The following is a 23,383-nucleotide window of genomic DNA, read 5'->3' on the forward strand; positions in this document are numbered from 1 at the left end:
TTAGCGTAGTTTTTTTTTTTTTAATTTATGGTTTAGATTTTAGATTGTAAGCCAGTATTTACAACGCTAAAAACAGGTATTCTGTCTATAGAGAACTATTGTCTATCTTTCATTTAATGAACGTAATAACTTGTAAGTTCTGTATTATTAAAGAAATTAAGTTTAAAAATACATCTCTCATTAAATGTAGCGCATCGCTGCTTAAAGTATTTAAAACTTTGAACACAAACCAATAAAGTTTATATTTGGATAGAGGCTTTTAATATAAGAGTCTATTGGTACGTCCGGTAAAATTTGCTTACCAACATCGCATATTTTGATCTTTCAAAATGTGTGATCTGAATTGATCTTCTGGCTGATATTTCAAACCATCCGTGGAAAAGAATTAAAATGTTATATAAAACCTCTTTACAGATTACTTTTTTCGATGATGGATCGATTTAACATTGAACCCGGTAAAAAATTAGAATTAACTTAAATCTCTGACTTATAATCCGGATAATCCAAACAGCCATTGGTAACCATGGTAACCATGGTAAGCTAATGGTAACGATTGAATCTAACTTTCCTTGTCTTCAATATTGTTGTATTACGCATTTAGGTTACCCGCTTTACAGCATTGTTTAGTCTCTAGGCCAGTTCGAGTACAACACTGTTGGTATCTACAAGAGTCTTACAAAATTGCCACAAGGATTTTTAAAAACATTAATTATAGTGATCGTGTCTTATAAATAAGATATTCATTTGAATTTAGACAGCTTTTTAAATACTTAATAAATACCTAATTTAGATAATATTGAACAGTATAAACTTTCCTTATTTAATACAAACTAGCTTTTAACCGCGACTCCGTCCGCGCGGAATAAAAAATAGATAACGGGGTAAATATTATCCTATGTCCGTTTCCTGGTCCTAAGCTACCTGCCCACCAATTTTCAGTGTAATCGATTCGGTCGTTCTTGAGTTATAAATAGTGTAACTAACACGACTTTCTTTAATATATATACTAGCTTTTTCCCGCGACTCCGTCCGCGCGGAATAAAAAAAATAGAAAACGGGGTAAAAATTATCCTATGTCCGTTTCCTGGTTCTAAGCTACCTGCCCACCAATTTTCAGTCAAATCGATTCAGCCGTTCTTGAGTTATAAATAGTGTAACTAACACGACTTTCTTTTATATATATAAAGATAGATAAATATTTTAATAAAAAAAACTGTAAATACTAATGTTGTATGGAAACATGTCATTTTATATAGCTTTTTTTTAAAGTTCTAAGCAGTCAAAGATTTGAAATAGATAAGCGTTGAACCTAACCATTGGTTTTTGATATGCGCAATCAGTAGTGTAGTGGAAATCCGCAAAACAAGTTCCTTATTTGCAGAAAATATTTTTTTTTAAATTGTTTATTTTATACTGATCTTGTTACTGAAGTTAGTATTACTAATATTATAAATACGAATGTTAGGATGGATGGATGTTTGTTTGAAGGTATCTCCGGAACCGTTCAACGGATCTTGATGAAATTTGATACAGATGTAGAACATAGATTGGAAGAACACATAAACTACTTATTACGTTTGTTTTTAATTCCACACGGACGGAGTCGCGGGGGCCATCTAGTGGTACTATAATGTAAACTTAAAGATCATTTTAAAGTTAACTTGTTAGGTAAACAAAGCGGACATGAATGTCTCACATTGCACAATCTCATATAACTTTATGATATAGTTAATACACGAGAAAATCACCTCCGGTTAAGTTAATCATTAAGTGCATAAGGTAGGGTTGCCACTGCAATAAAATTTATTGATAGTAATTTTGTTACCTTGCAAGTTCAACTGAACTATTTTGTACACATTGCTGCGTATAACAGTCGGTTTTCATTGCCAAAAACCTGTCTAAAACATTGTACTGTCTACCTAGTCGGCCGACACATTCTTTATCGAAGTAGTTTATGGTAAATTTGCCATAATGGTTGTTTATGTAAGTATGATAAATCTAAGAGGTTTCAGTATGTATGTACAATGTACAATTAACTATTGAATGCGACAGTTAGCACAGCCCTAAGCAAGATGCGGTAACTAGTAAGAAGTGAGCAAGAAAATCGAAATACAAAACTGAGTGTGGGTTACGTAAGAGTTGCATATTGCATTGTTTTATAGTTGCTTGCTGAATGTTGGTACACTGAAGATATCGCCAGTGATGGCAACTGAGAGAATCTGTAACTTGGAATAAGGAAGTAATTTAAATCTCATCAATACTGGTTCATCTTTAGTTTAAAGGTTTTAAAAAATAAAAAAGTAATGTTTCTGTACGTTCAGAATCTTAAATATCTGTTTTTATGTTAATTGTTTTGTATTTAAATTGCGTTTTAAAGATAAAATGTAAACTGGCTCGAATGTATAAAGATATTCGTAAGCAAAAATGTAATTGAGTCATAATTTTTACGAACAAAACCTTCTTTATGTCGATAGAGACTGAACAAAACTAACAAGCGCTTTGAAACAAAAGCGTAAAGTATCTCAAAAGGACTTGCAACATTTTTCCATCCATGCAACTTCGACTAATTAGACCTCCACGGAATACATTGCTGGTTTTGCTTACTCTAGTCACGTTGTAAAATTAGCAAAGCACGCACTGAAACGCAAGCGAGTCGTAAGTCAGAATGGACGTAAATATAAAACGATGTGAACGAACTGTAAGTGCCTCAAGTGCTATGACCTAAGCGTAATTAAATCTTTATATTCACAACGTGTTTCACTGCAGGGGTCTAATACTAAAAATATTTTAATTCAGCTTTAAGTTATCTTAAGTTTATTATTTCTATTCTCTAGCGGACGATGTGGTATTTTTTTTAATCATAAGGTTTCAAACGAGCAAATGAAGACTTGTATTCGTCGAAATAGCGAAGCGACTGCTGCTCATTCACATTCGCAATAACAGATGTATTGCCTACTGGTATGAAACGCATACGAACGTCTACTGACGTCCAGAAAGAGGACATTTTCCCTTCCTATGGGTCTGCTGTTCTCCATCCTTTCTTATAATAAAAGAGTGGGAAGAGAAAAAGAAATATAATTAGACCTCCGCCACGCACACTCATCAGACGAAACGGGGAATTGCTTCCACTTTTATACTGAACTAAGTTATAAATTTTTAAGTTCATCGTGTTAGCACTCTGTAAAAATTTAGACCAATTTCTAGGTTTTTTTAGTATTTCGTTATCTATCAGTCTGCAATTAATAAAGGTTTTAGTAATTAGGTCATTAATAATTGAATGTAATTTATCAACCCTTAGGTGTACTACCCTTTTAAGTATAACATCTCGCACTGACTTCATTTAAACCTGATGTCTCAAGTACCGGTGTACTCAGTTAACTGGACACTTGATTACAAAATCCATAATACAAACCAGTTAATAACACGAAACGCTTTCTTCCTTCAAACAAATGTTCATGCTGTTCATTGTGGAGTAGGCAGCTTTGTTCTTTATATAAAGAGAAACTCTCTTAGTTGTTCAGTCAGTTGTCTGTTCAGTTGCCAGTCATTCAGTTTCTATTAACAAATATATAACAGGATATATGATATTGATGCTTACAATAACTAAGGTTAAATCAATTTACTGTATTGAAACTTCTTTTTGTCTATTAACCCGTTGCGATGTTTAAGTCGGTTTAGACAAATTGTTAATTACTATCTCAGATAGGCAACTGGATTCAGCCGTTCAATGTAAAGCTTCGTCACCGTTACTAAAATAAAGAAGCATCCTAAATCCCACGCTATCATAATTAATATGAGGGTCAATTACCGCTTGTGAAGTACAAGTGCAAATTACCGCGGACACAAAATTTGGCACCGTTTGAACGCACAATCAATTCTCACCATTAAAGTGATGAACAAAATAAATGACGTAGCGTTCATTGTCACCACTGGTCTTTTAGTTTTTTTTGTGACCGACTAGCCACTGTTTGCCTTGAAGATGCATTTACAGTTTCACCCGCCTTGATGTGGCCGGGCGCGAAACACGCTTAACCTAAACCTCGTTTATGAGTAACTAAGTTCGAGGACTCCCTCAGGAACCTAGGCTCGGGCTGTTACAACCGGATTGGAACAACTTCTTATGCTTTGACCATGACTTTCTGGGACTAAAATCCCAGTTTAAAACATATTATCTCTGTTTTGTCAAAGATACTAACAATGATGACGATATGTTTTATACAGAGATTTTGGTCTAATAAACAAACGGCAAGTCCTAGATTTGACTCGTTTTAGGTATTTTTGTTTTTTTACTAGGTTTAGGTCCTACCTTTGGGCCGTAATTTTGGTAGGTTTCAGGATTTTTTAAATACCGAAAAATATTTGATCTAATAATTTTCTATTCTTAGATATGAGCTGTTCGAAGTCGAAAATAATTTTTCATTACAAAGTATATATTTTGTATGAAAAAGAGGAAGTCATCCATTTTATCCAAGCTTTAGCATTTCCGTTGCTAATGACGTTATTTTAGATTTTAGAAACGTAGTTTCTTCGATACTTACGCTAAAACAAATTAACCTTCGTAATTCTCTTAGGAAGAACTCAGATCACAATATGTATTTGTAATTGTCTACCAACAGTGGAAACTCGTAACAAAGTGAATCAGTACGAACACTTTACCAAATAGGCCATAAATAATAGAAGATTGAGAATAACAGCTGTAAAATGGTCGGTTATTGAATCAAGAAGCATCAATGGTGACTAGTGACACATTACACACATATCTACACATTACTCGGTTGTAAACTCCGTGACAAATGCCGTTAATCTTACTAACATCTTACTAATATTATAAACTAGCATTTACCCGCGACTCCGTCCGCGCGTAAATGCTAGTTTGTAAAAACTGTAGTAAAGTAAAAACTATCCTATGTCCGTTTCCTGGTTCTAAGCTACCTGCCCACCAATTTTCAGTCAAATCGATTCAGCCATTCTTGAGTTATAAGTAGTGTAACTAACACGACTTTGTTTTATATATATATAGATGCGAAGGTTTGGATAGATGGATAGATGGATGGATGGCTGGATGTTTGTTTGAAGTATCTCCAGAACGGCTGAACGGTTCTTGATGAAATTTGGCACCGTTGTAGATCATAGTCTGAAAGAACACATAGGTTATTAATGTTTAAATTTAATTCCGCGCGGACGAAGTCACGGGCGACAGCTAGTCGTATCATAAAAGTGAGTTTTAACTGTAGAAAAACTTTTGCAAAACATATAGCTATTATCATCCTACTCATTTGCTTTGTAAAAATTTATTTAATATAATATTTTATCTCAATGCCAACAACACGTGTTTCTACAAAAAAGTTTAATTCCGTATGCGGGATTTAAATCTTGTAATAAAAAAGGTATTAGTAAAGACTGACCTCTACAGAAACAAATATTGAAAGAATAAAAATATCTAAATAACTGCAGATATCCAGACTGCCAGGTGAAAAGAAACACATCTCTGTCTCCCGGAACTGTCTTTAAAACAGTTAATTTTATACTTATTTGAAAGTAATTGTGAATCATTCGGAAACCCTCTCGTAGCGTGACAACCGGAGAACGGACAACGGAGCTATGCAACAAGCCAACAAGGTCGTTTATTCACTCTCTATCGTATAAATGCCTTAAGAATACTGATTCACACATTAAAATACCAAATTAAAAGGTCAAAATAAAGTCTTCTGTCAAAAAACTAGTTTGATTGAGTCACCTTAAAGTAATAATTTGTTTTTTTTTAAATATTATCATCTAATGTTATTTAATTATTAAAAATTTTATAATTATCTAATACATACGAAAAAAACATCGCATTAGTATTATTATTTAACCTCTTATGTTATGTTTATTACTGTATTTGAAGTTACATTAATTAAGAATAAATTAGAATAATAATTAAAACTATTACAAACACTCACAGTATAATGCGATCACTTAAAAATCACACATGACTTTGCGGCATCCGGATTCTGTGCCACAAAAACAGGCTTCTTGCATCTGTAGGTGTGTCTCAAAATTCTGACACCACTAAAGTTCACAAAGCAATACCGTTAACTTGGTAACTTGTGTACATCACCACAAGCCAATTATACCACTGAATACGGATCAACGCACTTCATTCACAAATTATAATTATAAAGAACAAAGACGTTAAGTTAAAAATGGCACTAACTCAGTTGACCGCGTAAAACTTTGTCGATTTTAACTTCACATAACCCGCCACCGTGGAATTGCAGTCACAACTGACATGTTTACGTTTTGTTATATTCAATTGGTCGCTGTTTATTCTTGTCATTCTTACCGTTATATAGATAAGAGAGAAAAAGACAAAAGATCGAAGCCATTTCCAAGTTCCCTAAGATTTCAAATACTTGTAACGCACTCTTGTGATTAATACATGAATTACATCAAGCACTCGGTCCAAATAAATATGCTACTTGACGCAAGATGGCGCTAATTTAAATTTTTTCAAATAATTATCGGAAGTAGTAGATAACAGAAAAGTTTGAATTTGCATGGAACCATATACGATAATAAAGCAGAGGTATGGGCAGATATTAAAGTAAATGATCCTTCTTTTCATAAAAGTTGAGTGTTGATAGTTTTAATGAAGCAAACTTCAAATATTTATTTATTATTTAGTTGATAATTTAATAAATGAAAATATACATCATACAAGATTTATAAGCAAGACGTTTCTTGTACCCAAAAAGCAATGTTTTTGTTTAAAATTCGCTTAAGTGTCTATAAATATTGGAAAATATTATTAGGGTATAACTTTTTTAACTTTCATGAAATAATTAAAAAAAATTTTTTCAGTATCTTACTAGTATTTTATTGAGCATATTAATATCTGTTCTTTTCAAAACATTTTTGGCATTACAACGATTACATAAAGTACAAAAATTCATAGCCATAGCAATTCCTTTAAGTTTTAAAATATGTACGCATTTTCTCTAACATACTTTATAAAAATCAATTCAACTTAAAGTTTTAACACTAAACTATTCAAACTTTGATCATGATTTCTTCTAAAGGTTTTCTGGTTATATCAGGGACCGTAGCTTCAGAGTGTGGTCTACCCACCGGTAGGAGGAGCTCTAATCGCTCGTTGACTGGTCTGGAGAGAAGATCCCGAAGCCGGGAGTTGCAGTTCAAAGGTGTGGATGTAAGAGCCACAAGACCGCAGTACTGAAAGCAAGCATTAATTTAAAGTCCGCATAATTTTGACAAAATACTAGTTTTTGTGACTACAGTTGTTTGAATTGTTTGAAAGTCATCCATATACAAGTAGCGCCATCTTTATACATGTAGCGCCATCTGTATACAAGTAGCGTCATCTGTGTACTAGTAGCGCAATCTGTATACAAGTAGCGTCATCTATATACAAGTAGCGCCATCTATTGAAGTGAAGAATATGTACTAGTAGAGTATTACCAAATATAAACGTTGCGCTTCAACTATCACAAAATTATGGTCTTATAAACAAGATTTTTAAAAAGGTAACTTTTTTATCTAGATCTGAATTATTAGCAATAACTCATTTCATGTCTACAGCTTGTGTATTAAGTTATCAAGTTATTTCTCTGATGACTAAATATTAAAAACCTTGTACAACAGTTCATCTCACTATCACTTACCTGAATAGCGGCAAGTAAAATCCCAGCAGCTATTGCAACACTAATTTCACTATAATAATGCATCCTTTTTCTCCCGTCTTCTCTCCAGGAGTGAGTCTGTCTGAAGACCAGGATCAAAGCCGGAGCATCACTCAGGTATGGCTTCGTGGCAGTAGTGGCGAATGGTTTAAGGTCCGTCACCCATTGCCTGGACATCCTCTTGGTGTAATTCAAATCTTCCTCTTCTTCTACGATACTTCTTATTGCAGTTTTTGTTTCCTGGTCTTGAACCACTATGAAGGTCCACGGTTCGGTGTGAGCTCCCGATGGTGAGGTGCCTAGAAAATGTAATTGTGTATTTTTTGTACCTATTTTTTTTTTTTTTGAGATAAAACTCGAATTATTTCTAAAGAATTACAAAATGAGCATTGCAAAATTCCACCTTGAATTAAATGTTAAATTATTGATTGTTGTGTAACAAGGTTACTTTTGTACTGCGTTCTGGTTTTGTTGATGTTGTAAATATATAATAAACATAATAAAATGTTTTCTCATTTATTATTTATTAATAAAAAAAGAAAAAAGTAGTGAAAAAATATATCAGGGGACACCCGGGTTTGAACCGGGGACCTCTCGATCTGCAGTCGAATGCTCTACCACTGAGCTATATCCCCTTGAAATACCGTATGAAATTTATTATCGTATTCTTCGCCTCGAGAACATTAAATTAAAAAGTAGGTTTAATAACAGTAGAAAAATGATATAAATAATTTTTTTAGCTTTTAAACATTTAGAAGAAAACCACTCTGTTATAAATCTGTTATTTTATAAATAGGTTCAAGTAAATAGTTTTTCTAATAATTTACCTGCAGTTCTAACTATATTATCCAAAACCTCTTGAGGTATCGGTTCCGTACTGAAGCTCCTAACAGTCCTTCTCTTCGCCATCAGTTCGTAGTACTCACGAGACCTTTGAAGGACCTCTTCATCAGACCTCTGAAGGGGTCTGTAGGGAATATGTGGGGTGTTCTCTGGAATAGCGGGCAATAAGACGTCGGGATCATCTTCGTCGTTAGGATAATCTCTCTCTGAAACGAGATTATTACCAACTATTATAATGTTTTTTAATATGTATACTTTCTTATTTTGCAGTTTTTAGCAATTTCTTGATTTTATTTCTCACCACAAATTACTGCGTAACGTTTTATATTTATAAGACAGTTAGCGACGTTATTTTGTTAGTTTTTAGTCGATGTACACTGTATTATCTACACTATTTCTGAGCAGTAATTTGTACATGTGTCTTATAATGTACGTACATTTGGTTTACTTTCCATTGTTATCTTATTTGGCCAATCCCTAACGAAATATAGTGACTAGTTACAAATGAGGGCAACTTATCTGTTACATTATTTTAAATGTACGTATATTTAAAAAATACTATTTACTAATACTTTTTTTATAGTAAAATATGGGAAATGAGCTAGCGGCCATTTTAATACGTCAAAATACCGAAGTGTCCATTGCTCATACAATTACATTTGGAAATTAGTTGTTTACTTTTAATCGACAGAGGAGAGGAAAAACTTACAGAAAAGGGATTTTATCCCTACTCTACCAAATACACGTTATTAGAACACTTCCTTTTTTCTATTAAAAGGCTGGGAAGAGAAAGAGGACTAAAATTAGGCGTCTGGTACGTACACTCATCAGACTGTACTCGGAATTGCTTCCACTTGACGCTTATCTTCTGTGTGGTCGTGGTATTGCACCGTGAGGTCCATTCATGCAACAGATGTTATTGCGAACTCCACTGCTGTTAATCCATCAGTTTAGTTCAGACATTTTTATAACCTCATTAAAGCTATAATTTGTATTTTATAATTCAAGAATCTTTAAGCCAAGACTGAAATCGTTTTCTTGCAAGAAGCATATTTATAAAGAATAAACGACGTTAAACATTAGTAGTAATTATACAAGTTTCATTGCATAAAATGAGCGTGTACATAATTTCAAATAAAATACTTAGTTTTTGTGAGCATCTCTCACGCACGTCGATTTGCTAAAAATCTACGCAAAAACAAGTAACAATTAGGTACTCGTTTGTCAGTGTTTTTACAACGTAGAAAAACAGTTACGAAATTTAAGCTAACAAAGTGAAAAAAAATTATGATTTCAGTAATAATAATAATAAACTTTATTAATTGCCATAGAAATTAACAAATTTTTATAACACAGACATTTACAATGTTCAGTGATAGCAAAAGGGGGTGGCTCAGTTTCGCCAACACCGATCAGGATACAGTGTCGAGCTGGTTTTCATCCACCCCCCATTTCAAATATGTATTACTTTAATATTATCTATACCAGATTCATATTAAAACGCGATTATATATAAATACTAGTCTGCGACTTCGTCAGCGCGGCACTTAATAAAAAAAAACGTAATTAGTAGCCTAATAGCCTATGTGTTCTTCCAGACTATGTTCTACATCTGACAAATTTATACCGTCAACAAACATCCATCCATCTAAACATTCGCATTTTTAATGGTAGTAAGATTTTAGCATTTTAAAAGCTACTTGAAGACAATTTCATTAAATAACAAATTTATGTAACCGTGAGTTTCCTTGACCTAAACTTTTCAAATACATGTTTATTTTCTACTAACTCTCTTTTAAAAAATACCAGAGGGTTCATACATCTCTTTTATTTCTCTCTATCTTTTATCTTACCAAAAGAACAAAACTTTTCGATAATTTTCTTTATTTATCCATTGATCTGAATGCTTTATTCATTGTTAAAACACTTAAAAAAACTATTTACATATTTACACTAACAATTCCATATAACATCACGTTGTTAACTCGTCGACTTCCCGCGCTTTTTTATTCTATATTTTTACTTAACTGAAAAAGGCAAAGGTCTTGGTGGCTAGTATGCCACCTCTTTGGCAGAATGTTTAATTCTGCACTCAATATTTATTTATTTATTTATTTATTTATTTTAATAGGTACACAATACAGTTTAAAACCATTACATAGTTAAAAAATAACATAAAGTAAGTTCAAGAAACTAGGTTATAAACCAATCTGAGTGTACACAACATGATTATACAATGAGAAACAAAATGAAAAGAGTGATAAAAAAGTGGTAAAGTGCATATTAAGTACTTAAAAATTAATTATGTTTAACAGTTATATTTATAGGGTTAGAAAAGTCATCAAATAAAGGGATGAGAACATCCAGGTATTGTCACTGCAATATTTTTGAGACAGACTTTTTGAAGACAATATATTTAGGATTGAAGATGTCTAGATCGTTGGATGTGCTATTATAAAGACGCCTCATTCTTACTATAGGATTGTAATAGGAAGTATTGTTTTTATAGGTACAAAGTGGAAATGGTTTTTGTGACCGCGTTACATGCCTCACGTTTATGTAGATTTCGGCTAGGAGTGTAGGTGTATCAGCAGAAGAGTGAATAATTTTATGAAGCCATAATAAGTCTTGGCGTTTACGACGTATTTCAAGGGTAGTAACATTAAATTTTTTGCACCTTGCGGTGTAAGAACTTAGAGAACGTCCAAGTCCCATTCTAAAGCTTAGTATTTTAAGAAATTGGTTTTGGACAGCCTCTAATCTTGCAGTATGTATATTGTACGATGGCGACCAAATGATAGATCCGTATTCAAGGACTGTTCTAACTAGAGTGTTATATATACTTAGATAACTTTGGGATTTACAAAAGCCCTTAGTTGATCGTGAGATGAAACCTATTAGTTGATACGCTTTTTTGGAGATGTGATCAATATGTTGTCGAAATGTCAATTTATCATCGAATATAACACCGAGATCTCTGATTATATTCTTGCGTTCCAGTGAGTGGCCATCAAGACTATATAGAAAATCTGATTTTCTTCGTTTGTTACTAAAAGATATTATAAAGCACTTTTTTATGTTTAGTACCATTTTATTATTTTGACACCACGACAAGATACGATTTAGGTCATCCTGTAATAGTTTAGAATCTTGGTTATCTTGTATTAGGTTAAAAATTTTAAGGTCATCGGCATAAAGTAAAGAACGACAGTGTAACTGACTTACAAGGTCGTTAATAAATATGTTAAAAAAGAGAGGGCCAAGATGGGAACCCTGCGGGACACCAGATGCTATTGTTACCGAAGTTGACCTTGAGTTTCTTACAAACACTATTAGGCTTCTTCTGGTTAGGTATGATTGTACCCATCGCAGTAAGGCTCCATGTATGCCATAATATTTATTTAATTTTGCACATAGTAGGTCATGTGGGACTTTATCGAAGGCTTTAGAAAAGTCCGTGTATATAGAGTCAACTTGTCCTCCTTTAGCAAAAGCGTTACATAAAAAGTTTTTATATTCCAAAAGGTTTGTTATCGTCGACTTATTTTTAACAAAACCGTGTTGTGAAGGTGACAATATAGATTTGAAGTGAAAATAAAAGTGTTCGTAAATTGTAGACTCAAAAACTTTTGCGAGACTATTTAGGATACTTATCGGGCGATAATTTTCGCATAAGTTTTTATTTCCTGATTTGTAAATTGGAATCACGTGTGCTGTTTTCCAGATAGTGGGAAACACTCCTTGTGACAAAGATTTGTTAAATATTAGATATAAAGGCAAACTTAATTCATCTGAGCAAGCTTTGAGAAATTTCGGCGGTATTCCATCCGGTCCTGCGCCTTTACTAGCGTCTAATAATTTTAGTTTAACTTTTACGTCCTTGGTACTAACGCTTATGTTAGAAAGATTAAAAGATGAAAGAAACTGATCAGGTTCAGTATAAGAGGCGTTTTGAGTGTTATTGAATACGGAGCTGAAATACTGAGAAAATAGTTCGCAGATATGTTTATCATCTGTTGCTGATTGCGAACCGTAGGACATTGTTTGGGGTAGGGCGAAAGGCTTACGGGTGTTTGCATACTTCCAAAAGAACTTGGGATTACTTTTCAGGCTGTCTTCAGTTGTAGAGAGGAAGGACTTACGGCAAGACTTAATTAATGCCTTACATCGCGACCGCAACATTGCGAACGTGTCATAATCCCTAGGGTTTCCATACTTCTTAAAGCGTCTGTGGTATTTGTTTTTCTCTGACAGACATCTGATTAATGAAGTACTAAACCATGTAGGATAAGAATTCTTTCTGTTTTTAAATAAGGGAGTGTGTTTCTTTATGATGTCATTGAGTATTGTGTAAAATGAATTAACGTTTGTGTCTACATCGTCTTCCTGCGTTAAGACCGAGTGCCAATCAATATCTCTAAGGTCAGCTTTTACTTGCGGGTAATCGCACTTATTAAAATTGTACCGTGGGCGATTATTATCGTACGATTGTTTAGTTTATTACGATTGTACGATTGTATAGTTAATATTAATGAATATTAATCATTAATTTAAAATTATCTCATAGATTGAAGTATATTTAAATAGAAATATGACCTTTGCTACGTGCCGGCTAAATGACAATTATCACATTATCAAAACACAGAATTAAATGAAGCAGTACTACCAGTACATTGTTTGAATGACAAAATAAATATTGTATTCAAAGACTTAAATACAAATAACTTATACATACAAACACCATCTGGTGTTTACTGATTAGAGATTTGGAAAACAACTCCAATGTCCAATATTCCAAAAATAAATATTGTTAGAGATTAGATTGTGTGCTATCTTAAGTACGTCTAGATTGAGTTTTATTTACTTGGGATATAGTTCATTAAAAGTGCTTTAAGAAACAAATGATTATAAATGTAATCATTTGTTAATATATTTTTTTTTCCATAGAAAAGATTGGAGAGGAGTCTATTTATGACCTCTTGTAATTTCAGCGGCTTGACCGAAATTTAACGCGTAATGAGTGACAGTCCAAGCTGAGGTCAACTCTCGGTGGCCCTTGAATCCAATCACTCCATGGAGCGTCCACTAAAGCGATCTAAGATCACGTTGGCCTCCCAATCCGGTTATAATATTGAAGTAACAGCCCGAGCTGAGGCTCCTAAGGGAGCCCTTGAGCTTAGTTACTCATAAACGAGGTTTAAGTTAAGCGCCATTTACGCCCGGCCACCTCAAGCTCGTTGAAACTGTAAATGTCTCTTCAAGGCAAACCGAGACTAGTCACAAAAAAGACCGATTTTATGAGGTAAATGTCATTCGCACATATTCTTATATACTTCATATTCTTTTCCAAGCCTAATAGGATGTTTTTTAGGTTTAAAACTACGAGTAAAAGCGTTCTACATAATTAATTAAAAACTCGTAGAATAATTATTCCTCCCTCGCTCTAATAAGCTATTTGATAACCTTTGAAACGATTTATCACAATGCATGCTAAACACGAAAGTGGCATGTGGCTATTAACTTCGTTAACTTAACTAGTGAAAATTGTAATCATTTTGTATGTCTGTCACAAAATATAAGGAGAAATGGGTTTGCTAGGGGGAGTGGAAGTATAGACTGGTAACCCTATTTGGCTGTGGCAACACATCATTAAATGTCATTGCAGATGTCTATGGGCAATGTTTTCTTTGTTTTTTTAGCAATAACAGTTGACCGTTTGCTCGTTTGTCACCTTTAAACTATTAAAAAAACGACTTTTATCAAGCAATATCCTACGACAATCTAAACAAGCGTAAAATGTAATATAATACGTACATATTTGAGTAAATATGGACGTTACTGTGAATTTACCCTGCTGTGGCACATATTGTTGTCTCTTTTTCTCAAAGTGAATGAGAGAGACGATGATATGTTTTTATACAAAGGTATAGTGCAAAACTCACAGTTTTATACTGTGTTTACCAGTAGGTCAGTTTTCCTGTAATTGGATATCCTCTGCTTTACAACACCAATGCACGATAATGTTCTATTTATAAAATAACTGACGTACAGTTCTTCCTGATTATATTTTTTTGTGAAACCGATAGCCCATAGTCTGTATTATAGTTTGTGTATATTTTTGTATGTGCATAGTAAGTAAGATATAGTTATATATAATATATAATTAAAAACTAGTAGAGTTTACTTAACTTATTATTTATTCTTTCATGCCATAATTTGTACCTAATTTTTGGGTAATTTTAAGAAATTTCTAGGGTTGTTAAAAAAGGTTTTTGTGCATTAATTATTTTATCTGTTTATGAAATATAATATTTTACGCTGTTTTATCCAAATTGAAACAGTTCGTGTACAAATAAAACAGTTATAGTTCTTTCTGCGAATACTTAAAAAAAAAACTTAAGGAAAGTATTTGCAAAGGACGCAAGTTGCCCTCGCACGTGACCGGACTATATTGAAAACAATCTTGACACTATTATCGAAAGCATAAGGTCGGTTAAACCAAATATACCTTGTATGAACAGTGTTGTAGTTCTTTGCTAATTTTTGTTTTACATTGAAGGTCATTGCATTCGAAACAAAGTAAATTTGTACTTAAATTATTGATTTTACTTGTGTTCTTCGTACATTGTTTTTGGGATTAATTTTATTATTTAAATATTCGTTTTTTTACGTTTACCAAAATCTTATCTCAGTATTTCCAAAGATAACGAAAGGGATGGCAACAATGTGTACTACATTTAGTACACAGACAAGTGGTCGTTATTCTGTTTAATATATTAAACAGGTCGTGGGTGGCAACGATCAAGATTATTTGGCACGCTAACAGTTGGGACTACGAGCACAGCTGCAGTACATTCTATGTGTTTTATTAATGTAAATTTATTGATTTCAGGTTCGAAACATAACTGGCTGAATACAACAACAGCGACGAATATAAGCCAGATTTATAATAATACTAGGTGTTGCCAGCGATTCTATCCGAATTAAAAAAAATAATTAGTAGCCAATGTGTTCTTCCAGATAATGTTCTACATATGTGCCAAATTTCATCAAGATACGTTGAAGCTATCGGGATATAACTTCAAACAAACATCCATCCAAACATTCGCATTTATAATATTAGTAAGAAGTAACTTTGATCAATGCGATGAAAAGCGTTACATTTTCTAAGACATTCCATAACATGCTTAAGCTACCTTAAGCCTTAAGCTATAGAACTGTTTTCGTCAGATAGGGCGATTTATACACTTCATTAATTTTTGTTGTTAACTTAGTACGCCATAATTTTAATTTATATTTACTGCCACCAAGTCCTGTTATATTCGCATTAGATTTCTTATCATTAAATAATTTATATTATAACTTTACTATAGAAATGTGATAATTACATTGCAATGTTTATAATGCCACATTGCCTAGATCTTGTGCTATATGTGGCGTTGGTACCAATATAACCAGACTGGATTAACATCTGGCAGTCTTGTCTGTTTAATGTACTTATTATAAGTACTGTGGTATGACCACGTCTACTATTTTTATATTCATGTGTATCGTAGATTGACTAGAATATGGTACAAAATGTTGTTATCTCTGATTATTATCAAATGGTAATAAAAGGAATGAAGTATGAAGAAGAAGGTGACGTCACGTACGTCAGTGGCAGCGGTTTACTGCGAACTATATTGCGTAAAAAAAAATAGTAAACAAGTAATCTGCTTTCTAAATTATTTCGCGGAGTGAAGTAAAGTGTGATAACAGCATCTGTGATTATTATCCAATCATAATTCGCTCAATTTCACTAAATAGTTTGTGATATGTGTGAAACTGTTTCTTAGTCTTACCTTACAATATCGGTATAATTTTAATCTCGGCAGCAGTAAATTTAATCTTTAAAGATTGTATATATTATTTTTCTAAAACAATTATTAGTGATTTAAAGGTAAAAAGTGGTCGTCTAAACTTTTAGTTAAACTATTAATTAAACTTTTTTGTAAAATATAAAGTGGCGCCATCTGTTGACTGCAATGCCGAAGTGTCGTGCGTGTGGCAAATATACGGCGAATGCTGACTGTGTGCGTTGCACCAAGTGTATAAATGTGTACCACCGCGGCTGCAGCGGCCTGCCTGCTGGTCCTATCCCTCTACGGTTCGCTTGCCCTGGCTGCAAGGCCAAGAACGACGTCTCGTCAGAAAGCTCGAGCCCCGGTGATGACATAATGGCCCCCGGAAAAGGCGAGGCCGACTGTACCCGAATGCTCAGCGAGCTCATCCGGGAGGTCCAGGGACTTCGTAGCGACCTCAAGGAAACACGAGATGAGATAAAACAGTTTAAGGCCGATCTGCAAGCTTGCTGTAGACGCATAACTTCGGTCGAAGAAAAGGTTCTAGAAGTAGAAAAAAAAATTGCCACTAAAACTATCGACAACGTTGATCACCTCGAGAATACGATAGCGGACCTGAGGATACAGTTGAATGACCGAGACCAAGAGCTGCTGCTGAATGATGTTGAAATAGCAGGGCTACCTGAGGAGAGAAACGAGAACGTCCTACATGTCGTCAGCGTTGTAGCCGCAAAGCTGGGGCTGACCCTAGAGGACCGCGACATCGTGCACGCGGAGCGGCGGGGCGCCGTGAGACGCAACCGCGGCGACGGTGAAGGCGCGCCGCAGCAACCGCGACCGCTGGTCGTGCGGCTGGCGCGCAGGGCTCAGCGCGACGCCTTGCTCCGCGCCGCGCGCGTCCGTCGCGGCATCACCACGGCCGACATGAACATTGCTGGGACGCCGAGGAAATTCTACGTCAATGAGCGACTCACGCGGAATAATCGGCAGCTGTTCGGTAAGGCGCGCGAAGCGGCTTCCCGCTTGCAATGGAAGTTCGTGTGGACAAAAGGTGGCCGAATATTCACAAGGAAGGAAGAAGGTAAGGCTATTGAACGAATCAGTAGTGAAGAAGACATTAAAAAAATTTTTGGATCTTAAATAGTTGGTCAGTAATATGTTCACTACATAAACGCTTTTACATCACAGGGTGTACTAGTCTTGCACTGTTTCGGGTCCAGTACGCTTGCACTTGCCCTTTTTGTTGCCAATGTTGTTTTGCGATATTGTATTTAATAAGTAGTTATTGTAATATTAAAAAAAAATGCTTGTTAACTTATATTAATTTTGCACAATATTTGACACATTACTTTTGTACAACCGGTGCGCCAACGACTTATGTACAGTTAATTAATTTCTCGTTGTTTACATGTTTTTGTATTTTGAATAAAACTGTACTTTTGTATGTCTTTTTCCCTTCTTCTTGTATATCATATGTCTGTCGCAATGCTGTTTGGTTGGGTCTTTGCTATTTTGTTTTCAACTATTTCAAATCTTATTTATTTAGGTGTATATGGAATCTTATAATGTTATTATATATGTCTGTGTTATGTGGGAAGTTTATTGTGTTAGTTAATCTTATATCGGAAAATATAAATTATGTTTTCATAAATAGACCGGTCAGAACCTTTTTATATATTAAATTTAAATCATCGATAAATCTATTTTATTTAAAGCAAAATTTGAGTACGTTCATTAACCGGCCTTAAGTCATATTTAAAGCTAGGTTATCTTAACGTCGGCTCACTAAACACATATTGTGATGATTTCGTGGCACTTGTCGAGCGCCATGCGTTAGATGTGTTGGCAGTGGGCGAGACGTGGCTACGCGCAGGCGAGGAGCAGAGCGCTCCGCGTCCCGCCGGCTACCGACTACAGCACGCGCCGCGTCCACGTTCCGTGCGCAATGGCAGAGGTGGCGGGGTCGGATTCTACATAAAACGCGGTATAAATGCGCGCATATACGCTCATCCCGTCGACCCATCGCTTATTTATGTCGAGCAAATGTGGTTAACGCTAAAGATCGATAGCAAGATGCTTGCTATAGGCACCGCGTACCGTCCACCGTGGCTCGACGCCGACTCATTTTTTGACGCACTAACTGTATCAATTAACTCGTTAGCGGTCTGTGATGACATTATACTTCTCGGCGATTTTAACATTGATATGCTCCGCCCTAATGATGTGAAGGTGGGTAAGTTTAACACATTCTTATATAGCTTGGACTTAGTACAACTGGTCACGTCCCCTACTCACTTTACCGACCACAGCCAAACCCTGATTGATGTTATTTGTACCAATACGAGAACGCGTAGGATTGAGGTTGAACCTGTCGCACCTCTGAGTAATCATTCCTTATTAATTTGTGAATTACTCAGTGAAAGAAGTAAGATACACGCGAAAAAAATTAGATACAGGCCACTCAAAGATATACCAATAGAAGATTTTAATTTAACATTAAATTCCATCGATTGGAACGAAGTAACTCGTATACAGGATATAGATCGTAAGGTATCATCATTCAATTTCTTTGTTAGTTATTTATTTGACGTATTTGCACCAATAAAAACCAGTATAATCAAGGCACAAAACCAACCTTGGATAACAGACATAATTAAATTAATGATGAATCTTCGGAATGCAGCCCATAAACGGTATTTAAAAACAAAATTAGATTCCCATAAAATGTATTACAAAAATCTGAAAACTTTAGTTATTAATTCTATTCACAATGAAAAGAGGGCATATTTTGATCATAACATAAATAATAATTTACATAAACCTAAAATTTTATGGCATAATTTAAAGTCTACAATATTGCCACCGAACAAATATACTTTACCTGCCCATCTGGCTGACCCTGACAATATTAATTGTCACTTTCTAAATATACCGGGAATTCCCCGTGCTGACCCGTCTACTCTGAGTTATTTCGACACACACCTTCATCCGAATAATACCTTTTTCTCCCTTCATCCTGTTAGCGAGCTGTTTATTTCCAAAATTATTAATAATCTTAAATCAAATGCAGAGGGCATTGATGGTATTACTCTGAAAATGCTGCTTATGACGCTGCCACAGTCTCTAAGTGCGATAACCTCTATTGTAAATTGTTCAATAACATCATCCACATTTCCGAAAATATGGAAGACCGCTATAATTCGACCTTTGCCAAAAAACCCTAATCCTCAGGAATTGAAAGATCTTCGCCCGATCAGTGTACTCCCATTTCTATCGAAAATCGTTGAGAAAGTCGTTTGGATTCAGCTAACAGACTATCTAGAAAATAACAACATACTTCCCGAATTTCAGTCTGGTTTTAGGAAAAGTCACAGTACCACCACAGCACTGTTAGACGTAACAGACAACATTATCTCCGCTCAGGACGAAGGCCTGTGCACATTGCTGGTACTTCTAGATTTTTCAAGGGCTTTTGACTGCATAGATATATCCCTACTTCTTTCTAAAATGTCATATTACGGTTTCAAGTCGGATACAGTGCAGTGGTTTCAGAGCTTCCTCACAAACCGTGGTCAGTGTGTGGAAATAACTCGGGACAGCGGTCATACACAACGCTCGGCTTACAGATCTCTTGAAAGAGGAACCCCACAGGGAACCATCCTCTCTCCTCTCCTGTTTATTTTATACACAGCGGATATCATAAAATGTATAGAAAATTGCAAATATCACCTTTATGCCGATGACTTACAAATATACGTTTCATTTAGGAGTGACGAATGGGCCTCCGCCGTACGGTCCCTTAACGAGGATCTCGACAGAATACAACGTTGGTCCGAGAATAACTGTCTCGTTCTCAATCCTTCTAAAACGAAATATATGATCTTTGGATCACAATATCAGATCAACAATATTCCGCCAGACTGTCAGGTTACGTTGGGGTCCGAAGTCGTTGAGCGGGTTTACGAAGCCAAAAACTTGGGACTACTACTCGAACCAAACTTGCGCTACGAAAAGCATATTTCGGGAGTCGTACGCAGCTGCTTCTACAGATTAAAAGTGTTGTACAAAGTTCGGAGGTATCTAAGTGAACGGCTTCGTATCCAACTAGTGGAGGCGCTGGTATTATCGAAATTAAATTATTCAGACGCAGTGTACGGACCTCGTTTATATGCTAGGACTGAAAAACTAATCCAACGGGTACAAAATGCATGTGCTAGATTTTGCTTCTCGATACCACCGCGAAATCACGTTACGCCATTCCTAAATGAGCATAACATGTTAAAAATCACTTATCGCAGAAAACTTCACTTAGCATGCTTGCTCTTTGAGATTATTAACACAGAAGCTCCAAAATACCTGAGCAATAAACTGATTTTTACAAGGAGCAGGGGCTCCGAACAGGGGCGACGTTTTCCGCAATTGTGCACCCAACGTCACAAGTCCGCCGCGTTCCGTGGTAGCTTTCGGTATGCGGCAACAAAGTGTTGGAACAACATCCCGCCGCCGATTAAGAGCGCACGCACCAAAATTACATTTAAAAGCAAATTGAGATCGTTTTTGATGAAAATTCAAAAAGAGTTGTGAATGCGTAATCAGACCTACAGACCCCTCATTTGTTTTTCAGCAATGATCGGAAGATTCCCCAATTATTATTTTTTCCCCTTTCCAAATTATACTTGATTTTACTCTCAACCTAACCTAAATTCGTAATTATATGTACATCTTTTTTTTTGGATCACCTTATTTCACTTATACATGTATGAAAATTAACAATTATTTACTGCTGTAACTGACGCACTGATGCTAAGGCTTTTGCAGAATATCAGCGCTTATTTCTGAAAAGTAATAAGCACAATGCTGAGTAAAGGCCTTATCCATTCAGCATTGCAAATCTAGTAGGAATTTTAATTTTTTATACCTGTTAATATGTACATGCCTGTTGCTTTTTTATATATAGCTTTTGTGTTTTTCCCTCCCTTCAGCATGTTTTGTTATTTTGTTATTTTTTTTTTACATTATTAGTGTTTACTTCCCAATTATTGTTTGCTTTCTGAATGGATTAAATGAGTTTATTATTATTATTATTATTATTAAAGTCTACAGGCAGTGGTCACGTCACTATTTTAGGGAAATAAGGTTCAAAACAAAAATTCAACAGTAGTAGACACCAACAACAAGATCTGTTGCACGAATAGGCCGCCCGGTGCAATACCACGACCACACAGAAGACAGGCGTCATGTGGAAGCAATTCCGTGTATAGTCTGACGAGTGTGCATGCCATAGGCCTACTTGTAGTCCACTTTTCCGATCCTTCCCTTATAAGAAAATGGTGCGAAATAAGAGGAAGTGGATTTGGCGGAAGAGGGGGACGCATAGGAAGGGGGAAATATTTTCTTTCTGTGTATCCTTCGTTGCCGATTTCTGTGTGCAGTGGCCGCTTGATCGCTTGCCACCTTATAATATAAAAAAAGTTTATTTTTGTATGAGTCTAAGCAAATATATTTGTGCAGCGGATACCTACGGTTTTGTAGGCTTCGTAGGTGTAGTTCTACCATTGTTCAAATTTTATATGGATTATCTGTGGAAGTTCGATCATCTATCTATATATATAAAAGAAAGTTGTGTTAGTTACACCATTTATAACTCAAGAACGGCTGAATCGATTTGACTGAAAATTGGTGGGCAGGTAGCTTAGAACCAGGAATAGGACATAGTATAATTTTTACCCCGTTTTCTTTTTTTTTTTTATTCAGCGCGGACGGAGTCGCGGGTAAAAGCTAGTATTTAATAAATACACCATAGTGATTGTAATCATATCATTGCAGTAATTAAATATAAACATTTACATAAAAATTTAACTATCAATCTGTGTCAGATAATAACATGTTTTATGAGAACGTTTCGGAAGTGTGAACTCTGGGTAGCATCGATAATGTGACACAAACTTAATTATGGTTTTACTTGTTTCTAAACTCGGACCAAGACAAAGTGTAACTGGTAAAAAATTATACAAGATCCAGACATTACAGTCCTGGGTAATGCGAAACGATAACAATGTCAATTAATATTTGCGAATAACTAAAACTGATCGGTAGTTTTGTACAGTAGAAGTAATCTTTCCACTTATTCTATTTCTAAATATATATTTGTTATTAAACGTAATGCCATTACTTTAATCATAATATTAAATTAAAAAAAATACATAAAACGAAATAAATTTTATCGACTAAAACAAAACTAAAAATAATTTGCTTTAACAAGCATATAAAGATTGCAAAAATATTTAATTGATTTATGAAAATACATATTTATATCACGAAAAAGATGTTGTGTAGATTGAATATAACACAAGGGATAATATAGTTTTGTTAAAATTGGTTACAATTAATTTTCTAACCTCTTCCACCGGCGGTTGGCGCGAATTTCTTTTTGGCCGAAGTTCTGCTGTAATGCGCTTCCATTCTATTCTTGTGGAACATTGTAAACGCTATAAAACACACTATCATGGCGGCATAGATTATAAAACAATTATTCTCCAATGTCCAAACGGTCAACGATATAATATTCATGTTGTATTTTACGAAACGAGATTTAAAAAAATCAAAACACAAGCGCACACCAGCGACGCACGCGGCTAACTAAGTTTGTTTTGTTGTCATTTGTAATCGTATATACATTTTTTATTTGCGTTCAGCGATAACAAATCAAGGCATATTAGACTCTATTCTTCGTGCATAAGATTTAGTTTACAATTTATGCGCACATTGATGCATAAATTAATCTCTTCGTATTACACTAATGTTTGCATTAAGAAACAGACGTCCTTGACTTATCATTTTTTTGGGAACTCAGTTTTAGTCTTTTTTAACCTAATGTTATATATTTTTTTACAATAAATGAAATAAATATTTTTTTATTATGAATTAATAGATAAATTGCTGTAAATTTTTATTTTAATTTAGTCATTCAGATTTAATGTATCTATTAGTTTCTGACTGTATCTAGTTTCTTCGATT

General features: G+C 34.8%; 2 protein-coding genes and 1 non-coding gene across 3 annotated transcripts in view; all 3 read right to left on the bottom strand.

The window, feature by feature from the left end:
• LOC106713475 (cadherin-87A) overlaps nucleotides 1-6,250 on the bottom strand; it is a 44,684-nt gene extending 38,434 nt beyond the window's left edge. The window contains exon 1 of the mRNA XM_045679526.1: nucleotides 5,943-6,250. The gene's annotated coding sequence lies outside the window, so the exon portion shown is untranslated. The remainder of the gene's footprint in view (nucleotides 1-5,942) is intronic.
• A 726-nt stretch (nucleotides 6,251-6,976) lies between these two features.
• LOC106711132 (iodotyrosine deiodinase 1) lies at nucleotides 6,977-22,993 on the bottom strand. The gene is made up of 4 exons (XM_014503365.2): nucleotides 22,765-22,993; nucleotides 8,510-8,731; nucleotides 7,665-7,981; nucleotides 6,977-7,215 (listed from the first exon to the last, which is right to left on the bottom strand). Exons 1-4 carry the CDS (start codon nucleotides 22,934-22,936, stop codon nucleotides 7,033-7,035), a joined length of 894 nt encoding a protein of 297 aa, XP_014358851.2. The 5' UTR covers nucleotides 22,937-22,993; the 3' UTR covers nucleotides 6,977-7,032.
• On the bottom strand, nucleotides 8,246-8,317 carry Trnac-gca. The gene has a single exon. It is a non-coding gene; the product is annotated as a tRNA-Cys (tRNA).
• Nucleotides 22,994-23,383: the final 390 nt, after the last annotated feature.

Source organism: Papilio machaon, chromosome 9, assembly GCF_912999745.1.
Source record: "Papilio machaon chromosome 9, ilPapMach1.1, whole genome shotgun sequence".
In the NCBI taxonomy this organism is placed as follows: domain Eukaryota; kingdom Metazoa; phylum Arthropoda; class Insecta; order Lepidoptera; family Papilionidae; genus Papilio; species Papilio machaon.

What these genes read in the sequence shown, in the direction of transcription:
- LOC106711132 (XM_014503365.2), bottom strand. Translation starts at nt 22,936, where the DNA reads ATGAATATTATATCGTTGACCGTTTGGACATTGGAGAATAATTGTTTT. An exon ending in GCCAACCGCCGGTGGAAGAG is followed by an intron (nt 8,732 to 22,764) that starts GTTAGAAAATTA and finishes ATCTCGTTTCAG; the next exon opens with AGAGAGATTATCCTAACGAC. An exon ending in TAATATAGTTAGAACTGCAG is followed by an intron (nt 7,982 to 8,509) that starts GTAAATTATTAG and finishes TACATTTTCTAG; the next exon opens with GCACCTCACCATCGGGAGCT.